Source organism: Paroedura picta, chromosome 7, assembly GCF_049243985.1.
Source record: "Paroedura picta isolate Pp20150507F chromosome 7, Ppicta_v3.0, whole genome shotgun sequence".
Lineage (NCBI taxonomy): Eukaryota > Metazoa > Chordata > Lepidosauria > Squamata > Gekkonidae > Paroedura > Paroedura picta.
In genome coordinates, this window is record NC_135375.1 from 99,942,072 (window position 1) to 99,964,080 (window position 22,009).

General features: G+C 47.4%; 1 protein-coding gene across 2 annotated transcripts in view; it reads left to right on the forward strand.

Moving 5' to 3' along the window:
* The first annotated feature begins 1,907 nt into the window (after positions 1–1,907).
* TNKS (tankyrase) overlaps positions 1,908–22,009 on the forward strand; it is a 98,635-nt gene continuing 78,533 nt past the window's right edge. Inside the window, exons 1-3 of one of the 2 annotated variants that reach the window (XM_077345677.1) lie at positions 1,908–2,076; positions 15,927–16,151; positions 19,259–19,354. In XM_077345677.1, coding sequence (XP_077201792.1) covers positions 1,917–2,076; positions 15,927–16,151; positions 19,259–19,354 — 481 coding nt within the window. In that variant the 5' untranslated portion in view covers positions 1,908–1,916. Of the gene's footprint in view, positions 2,077–7,699; positions 8,375–15,926; positions 16,152–19,258; positions 19,355–22,009 lie in introns of those variants that run through there. The other variant, XM_077345675.1, reaches the window with a different exon arrangement.

The window sequence follows — 22,009 nt, forward strand, 5'->3', positions numbered from 1 at the left end:
TATCTTTTTTGAGGTGTAGTAGGGTTTTCAAGGCAAGAGACATCCAGAGGTGATTTGCCATTGCTTACTTTTGTGTAAAGAGCCTCTTGTGGCGCAGGGTGGTAAGGCAACAGACATGCAGTCTGAAGCTCTGCCCATGAGGCTGGGAGTTCAATCCCAGCAGCCGGCTCAAGGTTGACTCAGCCTTCCATCCTTCCGAGGTCAGTAAAATGAGTACCCAGCTTGCTGGGGGGTAAAACAGTAATGACTGGGGAAGGCACTGGCAAACCACCCCATATTGAGTCTGCCATGAAAACGCTAGAGGGCGTCACCCCCAGGGTCAGACATGACCCAGCGCTTGCACAGGGGATACCTTTACCTTTATATATCAACCCCTGATTTCCTTGGTAGTTTTCTTTCCAAGAACTTACCAGGGATGAACTTAACAAAAATAGAGTCAAATAGCACCTTTAAGACCAACAAAAATTCTTGAAAGCTCACACCTTGAATAAGCCTTTGTTGGTCTTAAAGGTGCTATCGGACTCTATTTTTGTTGTGCTACTTGAGACCAACATGGCTACCCACTTGAATCTAGCCTTGGGATTGTGCTTGTAAAGGAAAAAGGCTTGGATGGAAATTGGGCGGGGAGAGTCTGTCTTTAGTGAAGGGCTATGAAGATGAATGTGGAGGAAAAACCTTCTGAAAATAACTGTTCCTGAGAACCCGAAACTACTAAATGGGGAAGTGTTAAAATGATTTAGTAGTGATCTTTGGTCTGAGCAAAGGGACCATATATGGTAGGGGGTCAAGAAGTTTGAACGTTACTAACCTTAGGATGAAATGAGAATTGATGAATATTAACCCACACACATTTAACTCATTATAATCTAATTTAGGTACAGAAAGGCTGTGTGTTGTTCTATGTTGTAAGTATTCTGGAAAGAGTAGCCTGTAAGTCCACCTTAGGGTATGGAGAGGGATGGTTGAGGGCAGATGTTTACGGACTACAGTTCCTATGATCCCCTGCTGGCAAGAAAAGCAAAAGATACTGGAAAGCATGGTGCAGCAAGCAACCAGAACAAGAACCTGTAATGGCTCTAAACAGCAACATGAAATAAAGTTCTTGCAAAGAAACTTGTCTAAAATGTCTTCTGTCTTTTATTCTGATAAACCTTGTGAAAGACAGAGATTCTGGAGTGGGTCTCAGTTTTGAATACTTCTGTAGACAAGAAGGTCTAATGTTATGAGTTGTTGTTCCACAAACGGAATCTTTACCAGTAACACACAAGCCTAAGAAGTCTTCCTCAGCCAAACAGAGGTAGAGAAAGGGTGCCAGGGGTGGGGGTGGGGTGGGGGGTTCGGAACAGCTGGATACAGGGTTTAATTGCCAGGAAGGTTTAGCTAGAGTTCAGATGCATAATTAACCAGACAATTATAGCTGAGATAAGATTGAGGCAGTTGTCAGAAGCCTGTCTCAGCTATAATTGGCCAGTTAATTATGCTTCTGAACTCTATAGCAAAATCTTCCTCGCAATTAACACACATCCCCCCCATATATTTGGCTGAGGAAATGCTGTCCTATTATAACTGAAGGAGTGTGCTTCCACATCTGGAATAAAACCTTGTTCATCTTAAAGGTGCCACTGGACTCAGATTTTTGTTTAGCTGCTTCAGACCAACAGGGCCGCAAAACGACAGCTCGTTTCCTCTCTGCCTTCCTCTCTAGAAAGCTGTTTCTTCCTGGCCCTGCATGGGTTCCCCAACAGCCTGAAAAAAATAATCCTGCCCCTTTAATAGCAGCTTAATGGAGATGATACTTTCCGGCAGGTGATGCTCTTTATTTCCTGGCCTGAAAAGCTTCAACTGCCCATTTCTACATGTTAAATCCTCTCCTAAAAGGACAGGGCTTTCCCCCCTCCAGGCAATTGGTTGCCCTCATGCAAACAAGGGTCAACCCAGCCTGGGCCTGTTTCCATGACCACCTACCCTTATGTTATCAGTGGCAAATGCCCTGTGCTCATCGGCCACCTTTGGATTCCCACCTTCAGGCAACTCCAGGCTGTGGCTGCCCCGCCTTTGTTCTCTGCTCTCAAGAATGTGAGTAAACCACTTCCCTTGTAGGTGTTTTGGCCATGCTTCAAGGCAGAATTATTCAAAAGCAGCCTTGCAACCTCCCTTGGTATAAATCACAGACTGGAAAGGGGGAGGGGGTTGATGGTGGGGGAGATCTGAACCCACCCCTTGTGTCTCCCAGACCATTGCAGTAACTCTGCTGTGTAGGAGCAACCAGGTTCCGTCCATTCCTGGCCCACTGATATGTGTGTGTGTGGCTAACAGGCCTGATTATAACGCACAGCAGAAATGTCCCACACTTCCGCTAGTTACACATGGGGGTGGGGGAAGCAGCCTAGAAGCAAGATGCCTTGACCCCCTGATGTGATTCTCTTTTTAAAGGAGGACAAGCTTCACACATTCGGCAGGAGTTTATTCCCTAGCGACAGGGGCATAATAAGCTGGGATTGAATCCAGACAAGTCAGAGGGGGCACTGGGCCAGAAGGTGCCAATACTTTGCAGGGGATTTATTTCTTTGGGATTGATGAATGGTTGTTTCCTTGTGTGACCACTCAAAAGAGGATCGAACCCTGTTTTCTGAAGGACTGATGGGAACTCTTGAATCTTTTCTTGGAAAGTCTGAACTTAGAATCATAGAGTTGGAGAGGCCATACAGGCCACCAAGTCCAACCCCCTGCTCAATGCAGGGTTAACCTAAAGCATCCAGGATAAGTATCTGCCCAGCCACTGCTTGAAGACTTGGCAGTGAGGGGGAGCTCACCACAGGCATCCGATCCCACACCTGAATTACTCTGATTGTGAAAATCCCCTCCATATCCCCCCCCCCCACTTTGGTGTAATGGTTAGGAGTGAGGACTTCTAATCTGGCATGCCATTCTGCACTCCCCCAGATGCAGCCAGCTGGGTGACCTTAGACTCACCACAGCACTGTTAAAGCTGTTCTGACAAGCAGTGATATCAGGGCTCCCTCAGCTGGTGTCTGTTGTGGGAGAGGAAAGGGAAGGCAATTGTAAGCCGCTTTGAGACTCTTTCAGGTAGAGAAAAGTGGCATATAAGAACCAACTCTTCTTCTTCATCATCTGGTACCATTCTAACCATAGTTTCAACCCATAACTGCGTGTCGTATTCTCTGCTGTCAACAGGAACCACTCCCTGCCCTCCTCCAAGTGATAATCTTTTGAATACTTTTTTTTTTACAAGAAAATAAATTCTTTTTTATTGTATATAAGGTGCTTACAGAGAGATGAAAAGAAAAAGAAACAACCAGCTGGCAAAATAATTGTTGATACATGTATGAGTATAGTCTGTTATTATCTTTAAAAGAACATATTCAGTTCCCATTGCATATTAGTCCTAACCTAAAAGTTACTGTTGTCTTTCTCAGCAAAGTAATTGTTAATACATATAAGAATACAATCTATTATTATCCCAAATCCGTTCCCATCGTATGTTGGCCCTAACCTAAAAGTTGCTGCTTTCTTTCCTAAGAGAGACTACCTTTTGAATACTTTTGAGAGAGAAATTGTGTCCCCGCTCACCCTCCTCTTCTCCAAGCTGAATATTCCCAAGTCCCTCAGCCTTTCCTCACAGGGCTTGGTCTCCAGGCCCCGGATCATCCTCATCACTCCCCTTCACCCCCTTTCCATTTTGTCCACATCCTTTTTGAAATGAGGCTTCCAGAACTGCACACAGGACTCCAGGCATGGGCTGACCAAAGTGGTATACAGCCTTTTACTGTTCTGAAGTGAAATTTGGTCCACATCCTTTTGAGGTGCTTGGTAGGAGGATCCAATGTTCTGTATGTGGGACAGCACTTACATGTCACTTGGAAGTTTCCACTCTTTTGTATGCCAGTTTGCCTTCAGGGTCATTTCCAAGGTGAAGATTTCAGCCTTGAAAGACCTTCACAGGGTTGGAACCACATACCCAAAGAACCACCTGCAAGGTTCTCTAATTTTCTCTCCATGCTGAGTGAAGAGCAGCCTATAACTGATATAATCTTAAAAGGGCAATGGGCAGGCCAAGACCCTGGCAGCTCCAGATTGCTGCTGAGCAGGGCTTCCTGTGTTAATGAGCAGGCTCTCACATAGGGCTGCTAGGTACCTCCAGGTCACTGGAGGGGGATTGTGGGATAGGGTGGTCAGATACAGATTGAGAAACCCCTAGAGGTTTGGGATGGAGTCTGAGGAAGAGAGGAACATACGTTGCCACAGTCCACATCCTAAAGAATCCATTTTCTCCAGGAGAAGTGATCTTTGTAGTTTGCAGATTAATGATAATCCTGGGGAATCCCCAGGTTCCACCTGGCATCCCTTCTCTCATGTTCACAGTTTAGATGGAACACTGACCACCTGTCTGTGAGTTCACAGACCAGGGGTGGGTGGGTCAGTGGTTCTTTCCTTAGCTCAAGAACTAGATGGGGGCTTTTCCTGTGATTACTTCCATTCTCTGGAATTGTTTATCAGAAGACATATGGGAAGTGACTTCTCTTCCACATTTCTGTGGAAGTGAAGAACCTCAGAAGGGCCCTGTTGGATCAGGCTAATGGTAGATCTAGTCCAGCATCCTTGCACAGTGGCCAGCCAGTTCCTCTGGAGGTCAAAGAACAGGACAGAGGAACATCAGAAGAGCCCTGCTGGATCAGGCCAGTGGTCCATCTAGACCAGCATCCTTTCACAGTGGCTAACCAATTCTTCCAGAGCAGGGGTAGTCAACCTGTGGTCCTCCAGATGTTCATGAACTACAATTCCCATGAGCCCCTGCCTGCAAACGCTGGCGGGGGCTCATGGGAATTGTAGTCCATGGACATCTGGAGGACCACAGATTGACTACCCCTGCTCCAAAGGACCAGCAACAGGTCATAAAAACATATGAAGAGCCCTGCTGGATCAGACTAGTGCTCCATCTAGTCCAGCATCCTGCCTTACACAGTCACCAGCCAGTTCCTCTGGAAGGCTAACAACATGGCACAGAGACCAGGACCTTTCCCTGATATTGTCTCCAGGCTCTGAGATTCAGAGTCTGAGTGTTCCTGAATGAGCAGGCTCTGCAGAGTCGGGATGGCTAGTAGCCACTGACAGCCCTATCATAATTTAATCTATCTCTTCTTCAGATATCAGAGTGGCTAACGAGGGGCCAGTTCTTCTCTTTTAGCCTAATCTAACCATTAAGATACAAAGGGAGCTCCATGCACACATACGAACGCTCTTGGATGAGCAGCATTCGGTTTATTTTTCTACTTCTTAGAATGTATAGCTATAATAATAATATATATTCTGCATTATGCTTGTTTTATAGTTTCCTTTCTCGTGGAGGCTCAAGGAAGACTGCAAAATGTAGATCGTAAACCAGAGCAATCAATAGGATGAGTCATTTCATAATGTAAAAGGACTAGGTTCACAGAAATCTGATGGAACTATAACTGGTTGGGTTTTATTCATTACTGCCATTGTAGGCTGTGAGTATGTTTATTGAACCAGCTTGAATTTGAGGAAGGCAGTACAACAGAGAGGCCAGCCTCCAGGTGGGACCTGGGGATCCCCCAGAATTACATCTCATCTCCAGTCTACAGAGATCAGTCTCCCTGGAGAAAACAGCCACTCTGGAGGGTGGACTCTATGGTACCCCACTAAGGCCCCTGTCCTCCCTAAGCTCCACATAGGGTTGCCAGCTCTGGGCTGTAAATACCTCGAGATACAGAGGGCCCAGAATGCACAAGGTCTTAAAGGTTAAAAACAATACCTTATTTGATCTGGATTCAGCTGGGAACCAATGCAGCTGCAGGAAGGCAAGTCAAATATGCATCCTTCTATGTGTCCTAGTAAGGTCCCGCGCAGCTGCATTTTGTACCAGCTGAAGTTTCTGGGGCAAGGTCATACACAGTGAGTTACAGTAGTCTAATCCAGAAGTGACTGTTGCATGAATCAATGTGATTAGGTTCTCCCAGATCAGGTAGCGTGCTAAGAGCCTTGCCTGGCAAAGGTGGAAGAATCTCCAAACAGAAATCTATTATGCAGTGGGCAAAATTAGCAGATATGCTTGCAGTAAAAAAATATTTACAGACAAAAACTGTCTTGCATTCCCCCCCCCCCCAAAAAAAGGAAATGTATTGTTTGTGGAGGAATGCTCAAAGCAATCAGAAAAAACGTGTAGAGTTGACAAAGGAAGATGTTGCCACCCAGAATTGATCTTTTTCAATTCACAGTAGTATACAGTTCAATGGAACCTCAAGGATACTCACACCCTCAAATATGGAGTGACAAGAATCTTGTGGTTCAATCGAACCTCAATAAGAGATCATAGGTTTGGTGTCTTTAATATCATGACAACTCAATCTACTATGTGGCTAAACATTTAACAACGCCCTCCAAACACAAATCTGGATACAGATTAAAACATGGACTTTGTGACGTTCTTGAACTTTTCCATATATTTCTTAATATTAAGTCAATCATGCCGCCAAAGCTCTGAAATTCCCTCCGCAGGGAGACTTTTAGATTCCTTTGAGAATTCCTCTACAAGTGATACATTTCCTTTTTGTTTGTAAATAATTGTTTATTGTAAGCATATCTACTAATTTTGCCCATTGCACAGTATATTTCCGTTTGTAGTTTCTTCAGCTGTGTAACCCCTTTGCACAGTGGTCCCCAACCTTTCCGAGGCTGGGGACCGGCAGGGCATCGGGCCGCGCCCCCGCGGACCGCGCCCGTGCGGGCCACGCCCACGGATAGTGCCGCGCCCACGCCGCGCCCGCGGGCCGCGCCCACGCCGCACCCGAGCCGCGCCCGCGAGCCGCGCCCGGGCCGCGCCCACGGATCGGGCCGCGCCCGCGGATCGGGCCGAGCGGGCGTGGCCCGCACAGGCGCGGCCCGGCCCTGATTCCCTCTCCCCGCCTCCCGCAGTAAGAAGCTTCCCGGGCCGCAAGCTTGCGGCCTGGGAAGTTTTTTACTGCGGGGGCGGGGCGGGGAGAGGGAGCCGCGGCCCGGTGCCATGGCCTTTGCGGCCCGGCACCGGGCCGCGGCCCGCAGGTTGGGGACCACTGCCTTTGCATATTTCTCTCTTGAAGGTGCAGGAATGGCTAGCGAGCCATTGTCAAAGATCACCCCCTGAATTCCTGAGGGAGTGCGAAATTGTTAATCAGTTATTTGGAGATCTGTTTTTCTTTCTTTCCTAGATTTATAGGACCGCCCCTCCAGACAAGCCGGCTCAGGGCGGTTAGCAACGTAAAATTCGATACAAATAACATTAAAAACAAACATTAATTAAACCACTTAACAAATCATAGATTAATGGGGGGAAAGATAATTGTAAAATAATTTGGGGTAGTTTTATAACTTATTCAATGCAATGTCCAGAAAATAGCTAGTTTAAAAGCGTTCTTTGCTCGGATGGAAGCCCTTATCTGAAAGTTAGTATAAACTTCGTGCATTTAAAAAGCGGCTCAGAAATGGGCTATCAGCATACTCCGGAAGCGCAGCCCCCTCCTCCTCCCCGCGCATGTGCAAACAAGTCGCGGGGAGTTCCTCCGGGCTCGCTCCAGACGACACTCGGCCCGCCAGAGCAACCCGCGCCGTGGCAACCGTTCCTAAGTCTCCTGTCGCCATCGCAACGTCCGACGTCACGTCCTCTACCCCCGCCCCGTGATTGGCCGGGACATCCCGGAAGTGGGGGCGGGCCCTGGGCCGCCGTTGCCGCAGTGACAGGACCAGAGCGCTCCTGGAAGTTGGGAAATGGCGGCGGCATCCTCCTCCTCCTCCTCTTCGTCGTCGTCGCGTCGCTCGCAGCCGCATCACCACCACCACCCCGCGCCGCCGCCGCCCCACCACCCCGCTTCGCCGCCGCGCAGCCCCAGCCTCTCCCCCGTCGGAGCGTCTCCGCAGCAGCGGCCTAGCTTGGCCGGGCCCGAGGGCGAGGCCCCGGGCGGCGGTGTCGGCGGCGGCCGGGAGGCGGCGGCGGGCGAGAGGCCTTTCTCCCCGGACAGCCTGGGCGAAAGCGCCGGGCCTCCCGCGCCGCCGGGCTCCGGGGCCAGCAGCGCCGCCGCCACCAGCAGCAGCAGCAGCTCCGGCTCGTCGTCGTCGTCCTCCTCGTCGTCGTCCTCGGCGGCCTCCAGCCCCGCCGCAGGCGCCGCCGCCGACAGCCCCGACCCGCCCCCTCCGCCGCTGCAGCCTCCCCCTCCGCCGGTGGGCAGCGGGGCCTTCCGCGAGCTGCTCGAGGCCTGCCGCAATGGGGACGTGACCCGGGTGAGGCGCCTGGTGGACGCCGCCAACGTCAACGCCAAAGACATGGCCGGGCGGAAATCGACCCCCTTGCACTTCGCCGCCGGTGAGGAGGCCGCGCCAGGCCGAGAGGCGGGTGGGGGTCCCGTGGGACGCTGGGCGGCGGGGGGGGGGGGCGCTTTGCAAAGGGCACGGTCGCCCTTGGGAAGATGCGCGCACAGCCCGGGGTGTGCATACAGCAAAAGCGTGAGACTTAGAGGAGAGGTGAATGTGGACTAGTAGTTAGAGTTGGGCCGGGGGGGGGGGGGGGGACAGAGACCCAGGTTCCGACTCCTTAACTCTGCCATGAAATTCACTTGGGTCACCTTGGGCCAAAATCTGCACGCCGGTGTTTAGAAGAAGAGTTGGTTCTTATATGCCGCTTTTCCCTACCCGAAGGAGGCTCAAAGCGGCTTACAGTTGCCTTCCCATTCCTCTCATTCATTACATGAAAGGAAGATTATCCTGAATTTTAGGGGACCTCCCTGGCGTTATCCGTACAACAATTATTATAGGAAAGAAGTGTCTGTGAGGGGATCACCCTTTTTTACAGTGTGCCTTGGAAAAACCTAGAGTTGCCTTTGAGTAAATGTTTTAATGCCTTTTATGAAGACCAACCATATGAAAAGGTATATGGGTTTTATTTGGTTTGTGAACTTAGTTTGAGGTGGGCTAATATGGTTGTTCACAACTCCCCCTCTAAGGACACCTCTGGCCCGCTTATACAAACTCACCAACCTCACAGGGTTATTGTTATTGTAAAATGGAAGGTGGGGGGGAAGAAAACCATGTGCTTTGTCCTTAGTTCATTAGAGCAGGGGTAGTCAACCTGTGGGTAGTCAACCATGGGAATTGTAGTCCATGAACATATGGAGGACCACAGGTTGACTACCCCTGCATTAGAGTACACTTCCCCATTGTATTCATTTTGGGTTATCTGTCCTGTTGCAAACAAATCTAGTTACTTCATGTGTTGATATTAGATTAATATTTCAGAATAGTTTCCTATCTGATATCACTAGATTCCAGTGTAGGCTTATTTTACATTTTTTAAGATATATCTTTTAGGTGGTCATGGCTTTGCCTTTAGTTTTTCAGGACCATCTTTCTCCCCCCCCCCCCCCCATTAGAGGACATTTTGTTACATGTGTCCTTTGGACAGCTGATCAACAAGAAGTCTTGAAAACATTTTTCTTAAAATACTTAACGATGCAACATAAACGTTTGTGAACTAAAACCTACTACAGTCATCCACTAACGTATGCAGGAATGCGGTACTGAGTGAGAGCAGGGTAAAACTGGCTCAAGAAACTCATGGCGGGGGGGGGGGGTTGCCTCTTCCCAACGAGGAAGTTGAAAAATTGAAGTTCGTAAGATTTCCTAATTTATAAGAACGTTCCCCCAATAATAGGCGGCCTAGGTAAGTAGGCTACTCCTAAGGGTGGCTGTTTTGTAGCTATGGACTTACTACTGACCCAGCTCTTCTGTGATCCTCATCTGCAGCAAGCCAACTTCCTTTTTGTACTCTTTAAAAAATATTCCTTGTAAGTATGGGGGTCTTTGGGGTGTTCTCACATGGCACTGAAAGAATACCACATGTTGAATCAATCAACATTATTGGGGAATGGGAGGTGATGATTTGAAGGGTGGGGGAGTATGCCTAATAAATATTAATGGTTTCCTTACCAAATAATAACTCCTCATGCTCTTGGCAGAAGCTAAATCAGTAGAAAGGCGGAACATATGTGGAGGGGAGAGCGGTTCCTAAATTGCATATGAATATTATGGAAGATGCATTGAACACGTGGTATGACTGCTTTAGGGTTTACAAGTGCATTATGAAAAAGGGATGTATTAAAAACACTCGCCTCGCTGTGAGTAAATGCCTTTCATCCTTCTTTTGTGGTTGTTTTGCATGGCACAATTAAGAGCTTAACGTTTCCAGTGTAAAGCTGATGCTTGAGGCATTCGTCTGGCGAAGTGTGGAGGTCCAGGTTCTTGTGTGTATGCTTGTTTTCAAAATTTGCTAGGGTTTGTTATAATGGTATGCTGAACAATAATATAATTGTATGGAAGAGGAGTCTAATTCATTCAGCACCACAGGAATTGGGCTGTCTCTGATAGAGTGGCTTGTTAGGGGAGGAAGAATCTCCTTTAAAAAAATGAAAGCCAGTAGCAGTTTTCAGTGGGGAAAAAACAGCTTAATCATACAAGGCAGACTTTCTGTTGCCTCCTTGAGGTAAACAGGTAGAAGAAAACAGGTAATAGGTCAGTTTCAGTTGGTTGGCCTTGATAGCCTTAACTTTCCCCATATTTGGGATTAAAGGAGGTATTCTCTGGTATGGATGATTTTAGAGGTAATTCAGATCTGCTGCTACTAGTTCAAGCTTGTTCTAATGTATCGGTGGTTTCTGCAGCTGTAGCATTTCTGGGAAGCAGATTAATGACTTCTTAAGTGTTGATACAGGTTCCTTCATTAGTACATTTAGGTTTTTGGTCTACATGCCTCTTTGCCAGCATGCTAAGCATGCTGTCTTATTTCAGAATGCTGTTGGTATTTTAGCATAGATGCTTGCCCAGGTACTTCAGGACATAAAACTTTCGAGACAGAAAGGCCCTTGAATTTTTTAAGGCATGCTTTGATCCGATTACCTGGCAAGGTTTTTGTTTTTGAGTCAGACCAAAGGGTGTTTGCATTTCCCCCAGACTGAATGGTGTTTACATAGTTCTCCTTGGTTTTACATTTGCTGAGTCTTTAGACCAGAGTCTGCAAGTGAATGCAACACTAAAGAGTCTTACCAAATGCAAGAGATTTAATTTGGAAAAGCACTTTGGGACAATCTTGGAAGAGTGGCTAAATTTCATATGGAAATTGAGGCAAGCCTAGGGTTTCCTTAGCTCTTAATCTCCAGTAGTATGGTCAGATGGGTGTATAACCCTGAGGGCTTATTAGGGGTTTCTCAGTGAAGGACAAAGGTGAGGACCAAGAGTCCTCTCCAACATCCCTGCGTGAACCTCCAGTGATCTGTGAGTTGTCCATCAGAATCATAGGTAATACACAGGGTGTCAGTAGATAAGAGTTCCTGAGCAGGCAAGTTGATGTGGACCAGTCCATGAACGTGGAAAGGAAAACATTGATTGCAAAATAGGTTCTTATATTCTCTGGGTCATTAGCAAATGAAAGCGGTGCTATGCTGTTGAAAGACAGGTCTTTCTGCTGAAAATGCTGGCTGTTACCGAGTCAGAAATTATTTATGATGATGATGATGATGATGATAAAGGGACTTTTAATGAAAGAGATGGCAGTTTGCACAGATTTGATTTGTAGAGTATAATTTTGAGATGAGAAGAGCCATCTGAGCTGGGAGATTATTTGATTAATTCTGTAAACAAGTAACAGATTGTTATTCTAGCATAAGCATAATAACAGATTGTTATTCTAGCATTACTGAGAAGGCTTTTTGTCAGCTGATAGAATTAGTGCTATGTTCTTGAATTTGGTTTTCAGCTTGATTCTAACTTGGTGGTCCCCCGCGTGGTGGCTGTGGGTGCTAGGTATCACTTTTATATTTGCGGGGGATGCCCATTCCAAAACTGCTACCCCTATTGCGGGAAGATGCTTGGCGGAAACCCTCGCAAGGTGCTGAAGTTGGTCCCCTGACCCCACAGCAGTCATGTTGTGTTGGCTCCCTCTCACAATTCCAGAAGTCTGCACACTACTGGGGATGCCTGGTCTAAACTTTTATCCATCATCTATGGGGCTCTACAGATACCATGCATTGTGGATTTCATGTTACTGCATACCAGGGGTAGTCAAACTGCGGCCCTCCAGATGTTGATGGACTACAAATCCCATGAGTCCCTGCCAGTGAATGCTGGCATGGGGCTCATGGGAATTTTAGTCCATCGACATCTGGAGGGCCACAGTTTGACTACCCCTGCTGCATACAGTGGGTCAGTCTAGGTGTCTCTTAATGTGAAAGGCTTTGCTGGGTTTGGATTCTTCATTGATTTTTTTAAAAAACTGAAGTTAAGTTGTTACAACTGTAGAACAAAGCTGTGCAACTCTGTAGTTGAAACGCTTCTTCCTTGCTTCTCTCTTTTTGCTGTGCTATAGTCCGCAGCTCAAGCTATCGAGCAGCCTAGTGCTGGTAATTTAAGGTTATGTTCGGGCGCAAGGGAGTTAATAACTATTTAGGAATCTACTTTCGGCTAGCCGACCCAGAACTGGAAATCACGGCTGCAAAGGAGGCATTTGTAACGTTTGAATCTGTAAAGTGAAGGACGGGTAATAGAGGCAGGAAGTTAGTGCCACAGTTCAGGCAGTCATTTGGATACAATGTCTGTCCTTTGTCAGTTTCATGAGGTTGAATGTTGGCAATAACAATTGCAAGTAGCAGCAACCGGAATGGTGGCTGAATGGCAAACCTGTTATATCTTCCCAGACTGGGACAAACAGTGGCTCTCTCTTTGTCCTTACATTAATTGGGGGGGGGGGGGTTGGGATTGCTGCCTTTAAGCTTCTAAATTTGCGAGTATGCGTACTGAGGTTCAAGAGGCCTCCTATGAGAACTAGAGAATAATGTTTGGTGCTTGTAGCTTTCCCCAGTGGTAGTCGCTTTAAGAGCAGCCTCTCTGGAGGGTCAGTTCTTGTGAAGAGCCTTGGAGGCCTCCTGAGGTGTTTTGTTCATGTTTGTTTACAAACTGCACAAGCCGCTCATGGGGGAGGAGGCAGGCTTCCAGGCGGTGCCGGCCTTCAAAGCGACCTTTTCAGTTCCCCAAAAGCAAATTGCATGCAGCCTTCTTCAGATCTCCCCAGCTGTTTTTCAGCCAGCTGCAAAACTCAGCTTTCTGGCTCCTTTGCTGGCTGCAGGCCAACCGCTAAGCCGTCTTTCGCCAGCCAGTCTCCTGAGAAAGGATGCTGGTCTTAACTTCCTCTTCCATTCCCTGTGGCCCAGGCTTTCACTGTTCAATTAAAATGAAACTTTCATTATTTATGGCGTGTAAAAGCTCTTAAAATATCCTTGGTGCCAGACAGACACAAAGGCTCTACTTTTTTAAAGAATGACTTATTAAGGCACTAAAGTGATTTTTGAGCTTGATTCTAACCATTTGTTATGGTATAGTGTTCGGTGTATATTTAAAAAAATGTATGCACAAAATTAATATCTGGCTTTTCTGTCCTTACAAGGGCACCAAGGAGGCTAACAATTTAAGAGATACCTGATGGAAATTACATTCTACAACTTTTAGAAGAAAAACATATAAAATATCCAATATTAGAATAACTCCTTGGGGAGAGAATTTCAGAGATTTAGTGCCACGATTGATTTTTAATATTAAGAAAGTTACAAAAGTTCAAGACACTGCAAGGTCCATATTTTGATTTTTTATTTAGGTTTATATTTGTAGGGCATTTTTTTAAACATTTAGTTTCATTTTCTTCCTGGAGAAACTACTCTAGATCAGTGGTCCCCAACCAGCGGGCCGCAGCCCGGTGCCGGGCCGCAGCTCCCTCTCCCCACCCCTCCCCCCGCAGTAAAAAACTTCCCGGGAAGCTTCTTACTGCGGGAGGGCGGGGAGAGGGAATCGGGGCCGGGCCGCGCCCCGATGTGGGGGCGCGGCTCCCGGGCGTGGCCCGATGCGCGGGCAGGGCCCGCGGGAGCGGCCGATGCGTGGGCGGGGCCCGTGCGGGCCGTGGGCCGCGCCCCAATGCCCTGCCGGTCCCCAACCTCAGAAAGGTTGGGGACCACTGCTCTAGATAATGTGCTAATTTAAGGCTATGCTAACTTGTACTGGTGGCTGAGGCTGTTCAGCATAGACCAGGGGTAGTCAAACTGCGGCCCTCCAGATGTCCATGGATTACAATTCCCAGAAGCCCCTGCCAGTATTCGCTGGCAGGAGCTCCTGGGAATTGTAGTCCATGGACATCTGGAGGGCCGCAGTTTGACTACCCCTGGCATAGACCATATTTAGTTCCTAAGGAAAACAGTGTGCGTTTCCTCCATGAATGGTGCCAGCACCATAAAGGCTCTGACAAGCATATTTTGGAGATCTAGCAGTGTCATCTGTCAGCATTGCAGTGCATACATCAGTTTTGGCTTAACTGTTAGCATCAGTTTACATTCTAGTATAAGATGACCAGATTGTTCCACTTTTGGAGGGACATCTGGGGGCTCCTGGCAAATTGTACTTATGTTGAAATTTAAAAATATATATTACAATACCATTTTTGTGTTCTATGAAAATTTTTGTTGCTCCATGTAGACCAAATTTTTAATGAAGACCCCCCCCCCCCGGTCAGTATTGTCCCGCTTTACCAATGTTAAAATCTGTGCACCGTATTCTAGTAGAAATGATTCTGTAGGCTGCTGTGTGTTCCTGTCAGCATCGAAAGGACCACGATAATTGTAATGCTGTTAGCAACATTGTAGGGACTAGGCCAGGACCAGGTGCACAGGAGGATATTTTAAATCTCCTCCCTCTAGGGTCAACTGCTGCCGAGTTCTGGCAAAAGTTTTTCTTCATCCACTTACCATCAAGTTAGGATGAATGGCAAGAATAGAGAGAGCGTGTTGTAGCAGTTGGAGTGTCAGGCTAAGTTTTGCGGGAACTCAGATGCTCTTTGCCATGAGAACTTGCTGAGTGACCTAGCACCAGTCACACTGTCAGCCTAACCTTCTGCACAGGGTTGTTGTTGTGAAATTAAAATGGAGAAGAGAATGATGTAAGCCCGTTTAGGTCCCTATTGGGGAGAAAGACAGAGAGCCAGTTTGGTGTAGTGTGCCGGCTTCTAATCTGGCATGCCAGGTTCGATTCTGCACTCCCCCACATGCAGCCAGCGGGTGAACTTGGGCTCGCCATGGCACTGATAAAACTGTTCTGACCAAGCAATGATATCAGGGCTCTCTCAGCCTCACCCACCTCACAGGGTGTCTGTTGTGTGGAGAGGAAAGGGAAGGCGATTGTAAGCCGCTTTGAGCCTCCTTTGGGTACAGAAAAGCAGCATATAAGGACCAACTCTTCTTCAACTCTTCTAAAGTTGTGTGTGCTTGCTCTTTGCTTATCTATGAGCACAGCTGGACTTTAAAATTCTGGGTATGATGTTTGTGACAGGAAGTGTACTCAGATGGAGCCAAATTAACCACAGCAGTGGTCCCCAACCTTTTTATCACTGGGGACCGGTCAACGCTTGACAATTTTACTGAGGCCCGGGGGGGGGTAGTTTTTTGCTGAGGGACATTGCCCTGACTTCCCGTCGCCCGCTGGGGGCGCTGCCAGCAGCAGCTGCGCAGTGCCAGGCCGAGGGGAAGCCCCAGCTATGGTGCCCACTGGAGAACACCAAAGGTGAGCCAGCGGCAGAGTGGCATGGCAGCTCCCGAGGCAGCAGCCAGGGAGGAGGATGATGAGGAGCTGCGGCCCAGTACCAACTGATCCATGGACCGGTACTGGTCCCCGGACCGGGGGTTGGGGACCACTGAACTACAGTACTACCAACAGAAAGTTAGTAGTGGCCTATCTGAATGCTTCTGTGCCGTACCTGTTTGTATATTTTCCTCGTTATAATGCATGCCTCAGTCTAATGTATTTGTATTGCATTTTGTCCCGTCCCCCCCCAGGCTTTGGCCGAAAAGATGTAGTGGAACACTTGCTGCAGACAGGAGCCAATGTCCACGCTCGAGATGATGGTGGGCTGATCCCTCTTCACAATGCCTGCTCCTTTGGTCATGCGGAGGTAGTCAGCCTCTTGCTGTGTCAGGGTGCAGATCCGAATGCCCGAGACAACTGGAACTACACTCCTTTGCATGAAGCTGCTATCAAAGGCAAGATAGACGTGTGTATCGGTAAGTGTGTCTTTTTCCCCCTCCAAGCTGCCTCTTTATGGGTTCTGAGTACTTGAATGTAAATTATGGACTCCTGGTGATTACATTGGGAGAACGGTGTTGATGCTAATAAAGTTAAAGCACATTAGCCTGGTTTCTGTAATGATTTTGGCTTTGTCTGTATATTTCCCACCTAGTTATACAATCCAGCTTTGTGTATATCTCAGCTGTCCTCATGCCAGACTTCCCCAACATTTCTCCTGTTTCTCTTTTATTCCTCATTATGTTACCATTATTAGTTGAACGTTCTCTCGGTCGGTGTTATTGAAATATGAGCTTGACGTGCTTTTTTCTTTTTTGAACAACCATTTGAGCAGCTTCCTGAGCTATGCAGCGGTACTTTTTCAGGAGCAAGCAATGAGTGAATTCAGGTTGCCTTTTGAGAAGCCTTTATGGTGGTTTCACAGCAACAAGCTTCGTGCAACTTCACCATTGCTGATGTTGCTGCTGATACAGCATAGCAGCACATGGCAGGTTCCTATGCCTCAGTCCTCTAACAGAGGTCATCCCCACTTCCCTGAGCCATTGGTCCTTTTCAGTATTTTCATATAGTTATAAAAACAAGTAGGACACATTCTGTAAATTCCCAGCTTCTGTCTTTCAAAAAAGTGTATCTAGTAACCCCTTCCGTTGTGGAGATATAGCTTTCCTCTTCTGTATCTGCAATGAATGGTGCTAGACTTTCTTCCCCCCTTTAAAGCTGTGAATTCCAGGAATATGTAAAATTCACTGTTATGATGATAGCCCATATACAGATGACCCAAGCTAGCTAAATAAAAGATTGTTATGTATAAAAAGAATATTTTGTGAAGATGTCAGTCGCTTTAAAGAATGTTTTGGGAAGCTTTAATTTTATTTTGTGGGAATGCAAAGTCTTTATTTCCCCTGTCAAGTCATAGTGGGTTTATGTCAACCCCAGAGAGTATTCAAGGCAAGATACATTCAGAGGTGATTTGCCACTGCCTGCCTCTGTGTTGCAACCCTAGTATTCCTTGGGGGTCTCGCATCCAACTAGCCAGGGCCTAGCAGCCAGTAACAAGTATGATTTGTTTGGATATCCTATTTTGAGCCACACTCACATTGGGAATCCAGAACAGAGTAGCCTTTGGTATTTAGCCACGTTATCATCCTCTGTTATCAACATGACCTGAATACATTTAATGTCTAGCTCTAGTTTTCTTGCACCTTTCCCCATGTTAGTGTTTCTGCTTGAGCAACCTTTTTTATAAAGCCTTAACAAAAACTGGTTCATTGCTGGAAAAGGAGGGACCCTCCTTCTGCCAGAGCAAGACTCTGCAGTAAAAGGGAGCTGCTTTAATCTTGCGGTTTGAAAGGATATTTCGGCTAAGGATCTTTTGGCTAAGGTGGGTCTCAGTTCAAGTTGTGGCTGCAGGTTTCCTTAGCATTGAGTTTGCCTAGCAACTGAAAGAGGAACTGACTTACTTCCATAAAACCGTATCCACTTCCCTTGCATTGAAGTGATGTTCTGTAAAAGTTTGTTCTCTGTCAGCAGTTTGACTTTTTATTTCCTTTGCCCTCATGGGCAGGACACCATCCTTCCTCTTGATGAGCCACCTGACATTGTAAACAGTCTTGCTGCTAGAGGTGTCCGGAAGCTACCAGCTTAGGATGCTGTGGCACAGATGGCCTCTTCTTCCCTGGGGTGGCTTGTTAAATGTAAAAATAACAACGCGTTTGCTGTCCCTGAAAGTCGTATTGCTAATACTGTAGCATATTTATGCTGTAAAGGGGGGGTCATCAACCCCCAGTCCGCAGCCCACTACCAGGCCGCGAAGGCCTCAGTGACAGGCCGGCACTCCTGCCTCTCCTCCCCCTGCAGAGAGAAGCTCACCAGGCCACGAGAGAAGTGGCCTCCAAAGCGGCCGCTTCACTCACGGCCTGGCTAGTTTTCTGCTGGGGGGGGGAAGAGGTAGGTGTGGCTGCCGGCACGCCATTGGGCTCAAACGCGCATGCGCGTCAGCGCCCTCTAGTGGTGAAAATGTGCATGTGCGGCAGCTCCGTGCATGCACGTTTTTACCACCAGGGTCACTAACGTGCATGCGCGGCGCCTGGGCTGCTGGCTCTTCGCCACCCCTGGAGGTGGTCCTCAACCTTTAAAAGGTTGGGGACCGCTACTGTAAAGGATAATCAAGGGAGCAAGAAGGGCTCTCAAGAGAACAAGAAGTAAATGTAGGTTCTAGCTGGTGAAAAGACACAGACGCTTGAGAGTGCAGAGGATTGCTTGCCATCCAGAAATTTGTATGCAGAGGACAATCAGCCTGAGTCTCAGGATGGGCAAAAGGAGCCCTGTTTTTACACAGGGGGTGATTAAAATTCCCTGCCAGAGGATGCAGTGATGGCCACAAGAATGAACAGCTTTAAAAGGGGATTGGATAGATTCATGAAAGGTTAGGTCCATCGATGGCTGAGGGGAACCTCCACGTTCAGAAGCAGTCAACCTCTGAATCCTCGTGCCAGGAGACATCAGGACAAGTCTCAGCCTCCATGTCCTACTGATTGGCCACTGTGAGAAATAGGACGCTGGACTAGATGGACCACTGGCCTTAAGTTCCTAGGGGTGGAATGCTTGAAATACGCTTGACTCCACAGCTGTCAAGTCAGCATTGTCAGTGGCCCAAAGCCAGGAAGGTCTTACTGTTGCTTTGTATTTGGGATTTGTATTTGTTGTTCATGCCACTGAAGCGGGGACCGAAGTGCTTTTGCAGAGTTCAGCCACATCTCAGGGAATGGTTCCCAGCATCAGCCTTCTTCCTCATCTTCTGTCTTGAGTCCCCCCCCCCCCCAAATACTGGAGGGGGTGGTGGTGGAGAAATGCTGCATGTGACATGGAGGGCTTTTGTCCAGAAGAAGGGGACAAGTTCTCTTTTCCCCCTAGGGTGCTGTGAGAGCTCTCTGGATTGTGGCCTTTGTTAAAAAGAGTGCAATCTTGTTAATTTAATGTAGCTGATTTTATTGTTAATTTATGCAGCTGACGGGAGTGTTTAATATGGGCATGCATATTCAGTCTGGTTTGAGAACTAGCCCTTTTTCTCCCCCTCTTTGCACAGTGCTACTGCAGCATGGAGCCGATCCAAATATCCGGAACACCGATGGGAAGTCAGCCCTGGATCTTGCAGATCCTTCTGCAAAAGCTGTCCTCACAGGTGAGCAGCACGAAGCTGGGTTGTTTGGCGTGGCTAATCAGTCTTTGCAACTCCTCTGTCTGCTTTTTCCAGTGTAAATATACTTAAAAGGGGGGGGGGAGTGCATGGTGCTTGTGGGTATTGATTTTTAAGAGCTGCAGTAACGAAAAGCTAATCCAAGAGTTGCTTATTGTGCTTTGTTCCCAAGAACTTCATAGCGTTCTGCCGCTACCTTGCTGTTAAAATGCTCCCAGTTAAATTTTAAGCTTGTCTGCACAATCCCACGAGAATAACAGTAAATCAAATTCCCAGCAGCAGTGCCTGTCACCTTTCCGCATTTAATTTCCGTGCAATGTCAGTAGTGCTCAGGGTAACCAACACTCTTTCTTTTGGTCTACAAATAATTAACATCCAAAGTCTGCATGCCATACTATGCTGATTGCTCTGTTGGATTTACTAAGCGGTAATTCAGGTGTGTTCAGTGGGCCCTGGGCAGGTATGTGTGTGTGTAAAGTGCGGTTGAGCCGCGGCCAACTTATGACAACACTCTAACGTAGGGGTAGTCAACCTGTGGTCCTCCAAATGTCCATGGACTGGCAGGGTTTTGCTGGCAGGGACTCATGGGAATTGTAGTCCATGGACCTCTGGAGGACCACAGATTGACTACTCCTGCTCTAACGTTTTCAAAGCAGAGGTGATTTGCCGTTGCCTGCCTCTGCAAAGTCGGCCTTGGTGGCCTTCCGTCCTAGTACCGACCCTGCTTAGCTCCTGAGATCCAACAAGAGTGGGCTGTATTGTCCCAGTTCACATCCCGGAAGAAGATGTAGTGGGGTAAAAATGAATGCTTAATATTCTCAGGTCTTTCTTGTGAGCTTCTTCTCTTTGAAGAAATAAAGGACAGGTAACTGGTTGCCCACTGTGTGAGATAGGATGGTGGACCAGGTTTGCTACTGCCCTGATCCAGCGAGGCTCTTAGGCTGTGGAGAAAAACGTATTAGTCCTAAGCACAGTATGGCTTACCTTTGTCCCTTCAGGATAGAAATGAAGTGAACTTTTCCTTTCTGTGAGGAATACACACCTGATCTCCGGCCTTCTTTCTATGGGAGGATGGTTCTGGAGACTTTATCACTGTTTGTTCCCACCCCCAGCATCGAAGATGGGGAAATACTTCTGGGAATTATGAAACAAATGTAACATTTAATAACACTGGATACATATCAGCTTCCTTTTTTGGAGAAGGCTTGCTGGCAGAGGACCCCCTTGCATCGACAAAAGGCCCCGTGTATCGTTAGAATATACTGCTCTCAGCTGAGCAGGGTGATAGGGTACAGCCTCCTGTTGGCATATTTGCTGTGGGGAGCACTTTTGAAGGGCTCTCTTGACTGAGGCTTTTGCATTTCTCCTCCCGTAGTTTCTTAAAACGGGATGCTTTAACCACTGCTCTCTTTGCAACTCTTTCCTATTGCCGTCAGATCTTTCCTTACACAACTGAACGTTATTACTGTTTTAGCACAAATACATCCAGGCAAAAATTGTGTGTGGCAAGTAGGTTTTGATAAATTAACAATCAGAAAAAAGGCAATGGAATGGTAATAAGGAGGTTGGACTCCGGAGTGAGTCATGGCCTTGACAGGCAAGGACCATTTTAAAACAACTCAGGTGTGTACTTCGGTGAAGCTTTTCCAACCCCCATCCCCAAAAGACAGTGGCAGTGCTTTCCAGAAAGGATGAAAAGTTGCAGAACCGGGAAAAAAAACGGCATGTCAGAGAATCCTTGGGCAATTGTAATTCAAGTTGCTGGGACCCTGGCAATATTTGGGGAAAACACGGACCCACAGAAAACGCTGCCCATCTGCTGGCTGTTTTCATCCCAACCTTCAGACAGCTCTTTCTTACCATTGGAGAAAAATCCACAAACTTAATTTTGTGTAGTGTGCAGGCAGCCATCCTAAGCTGGTTTACTTGAAAGTAAGTCCTATTATTCAATAGGGCTTGCTGTTAGGTAAGTGTTCTTAGAATTGCAGGTGGCTCTCCTCATTGATCCACATAAGGAAGGTCTTGTCATCATTGAACCAGATGCCCCGATCATCAGACTAGTCCCATGCCGTTTCGGAGGCTTATCAAACAGAGTGACCCTCGGTGAACTGCGGACAGACTGATCCAAGCTTCTCGTAATGGTTACAAATGTATAGTGATAGATTACTAGAGCATTATGTTTTGCTTTGGGGGTGTGTGTGTGACAAATTATGCACACAGGATTGGGAATCTGTAGAGAATCTTCTGCTGTCTCCACAGTTCAAAAATGGCATTGTCTACATGGCAGATTTAGTGTCTTCTGGAGAGAGATTCTTGAAACGTGACTGCTCAAAAAATATGCAAGAAAATCTCCGTGTTAATATTATTTTCCCTTTAGAGGCTATATAAAGGCAGTAGTCCAGGCTCCTTCCTTGAGTTCTGGTCTTTATTATTGTTGTCAGTTGCCTTGTACCAGCCTTTCCCAACATTTTTACTTTTGAGAAACCCCTGAAACCTACATCAGGCTTTGAGAAACCCCCGAAGTGGTGCAGATGTGGTTGGGAAGCATAGTACACGCCCACCCAGGGCCCCTCTCCTTCCTAACCCCTATAGGCCCTTCATGGGCCATTAGTGGGGGAGGGGGTGGAGGGAGGGAGGTCA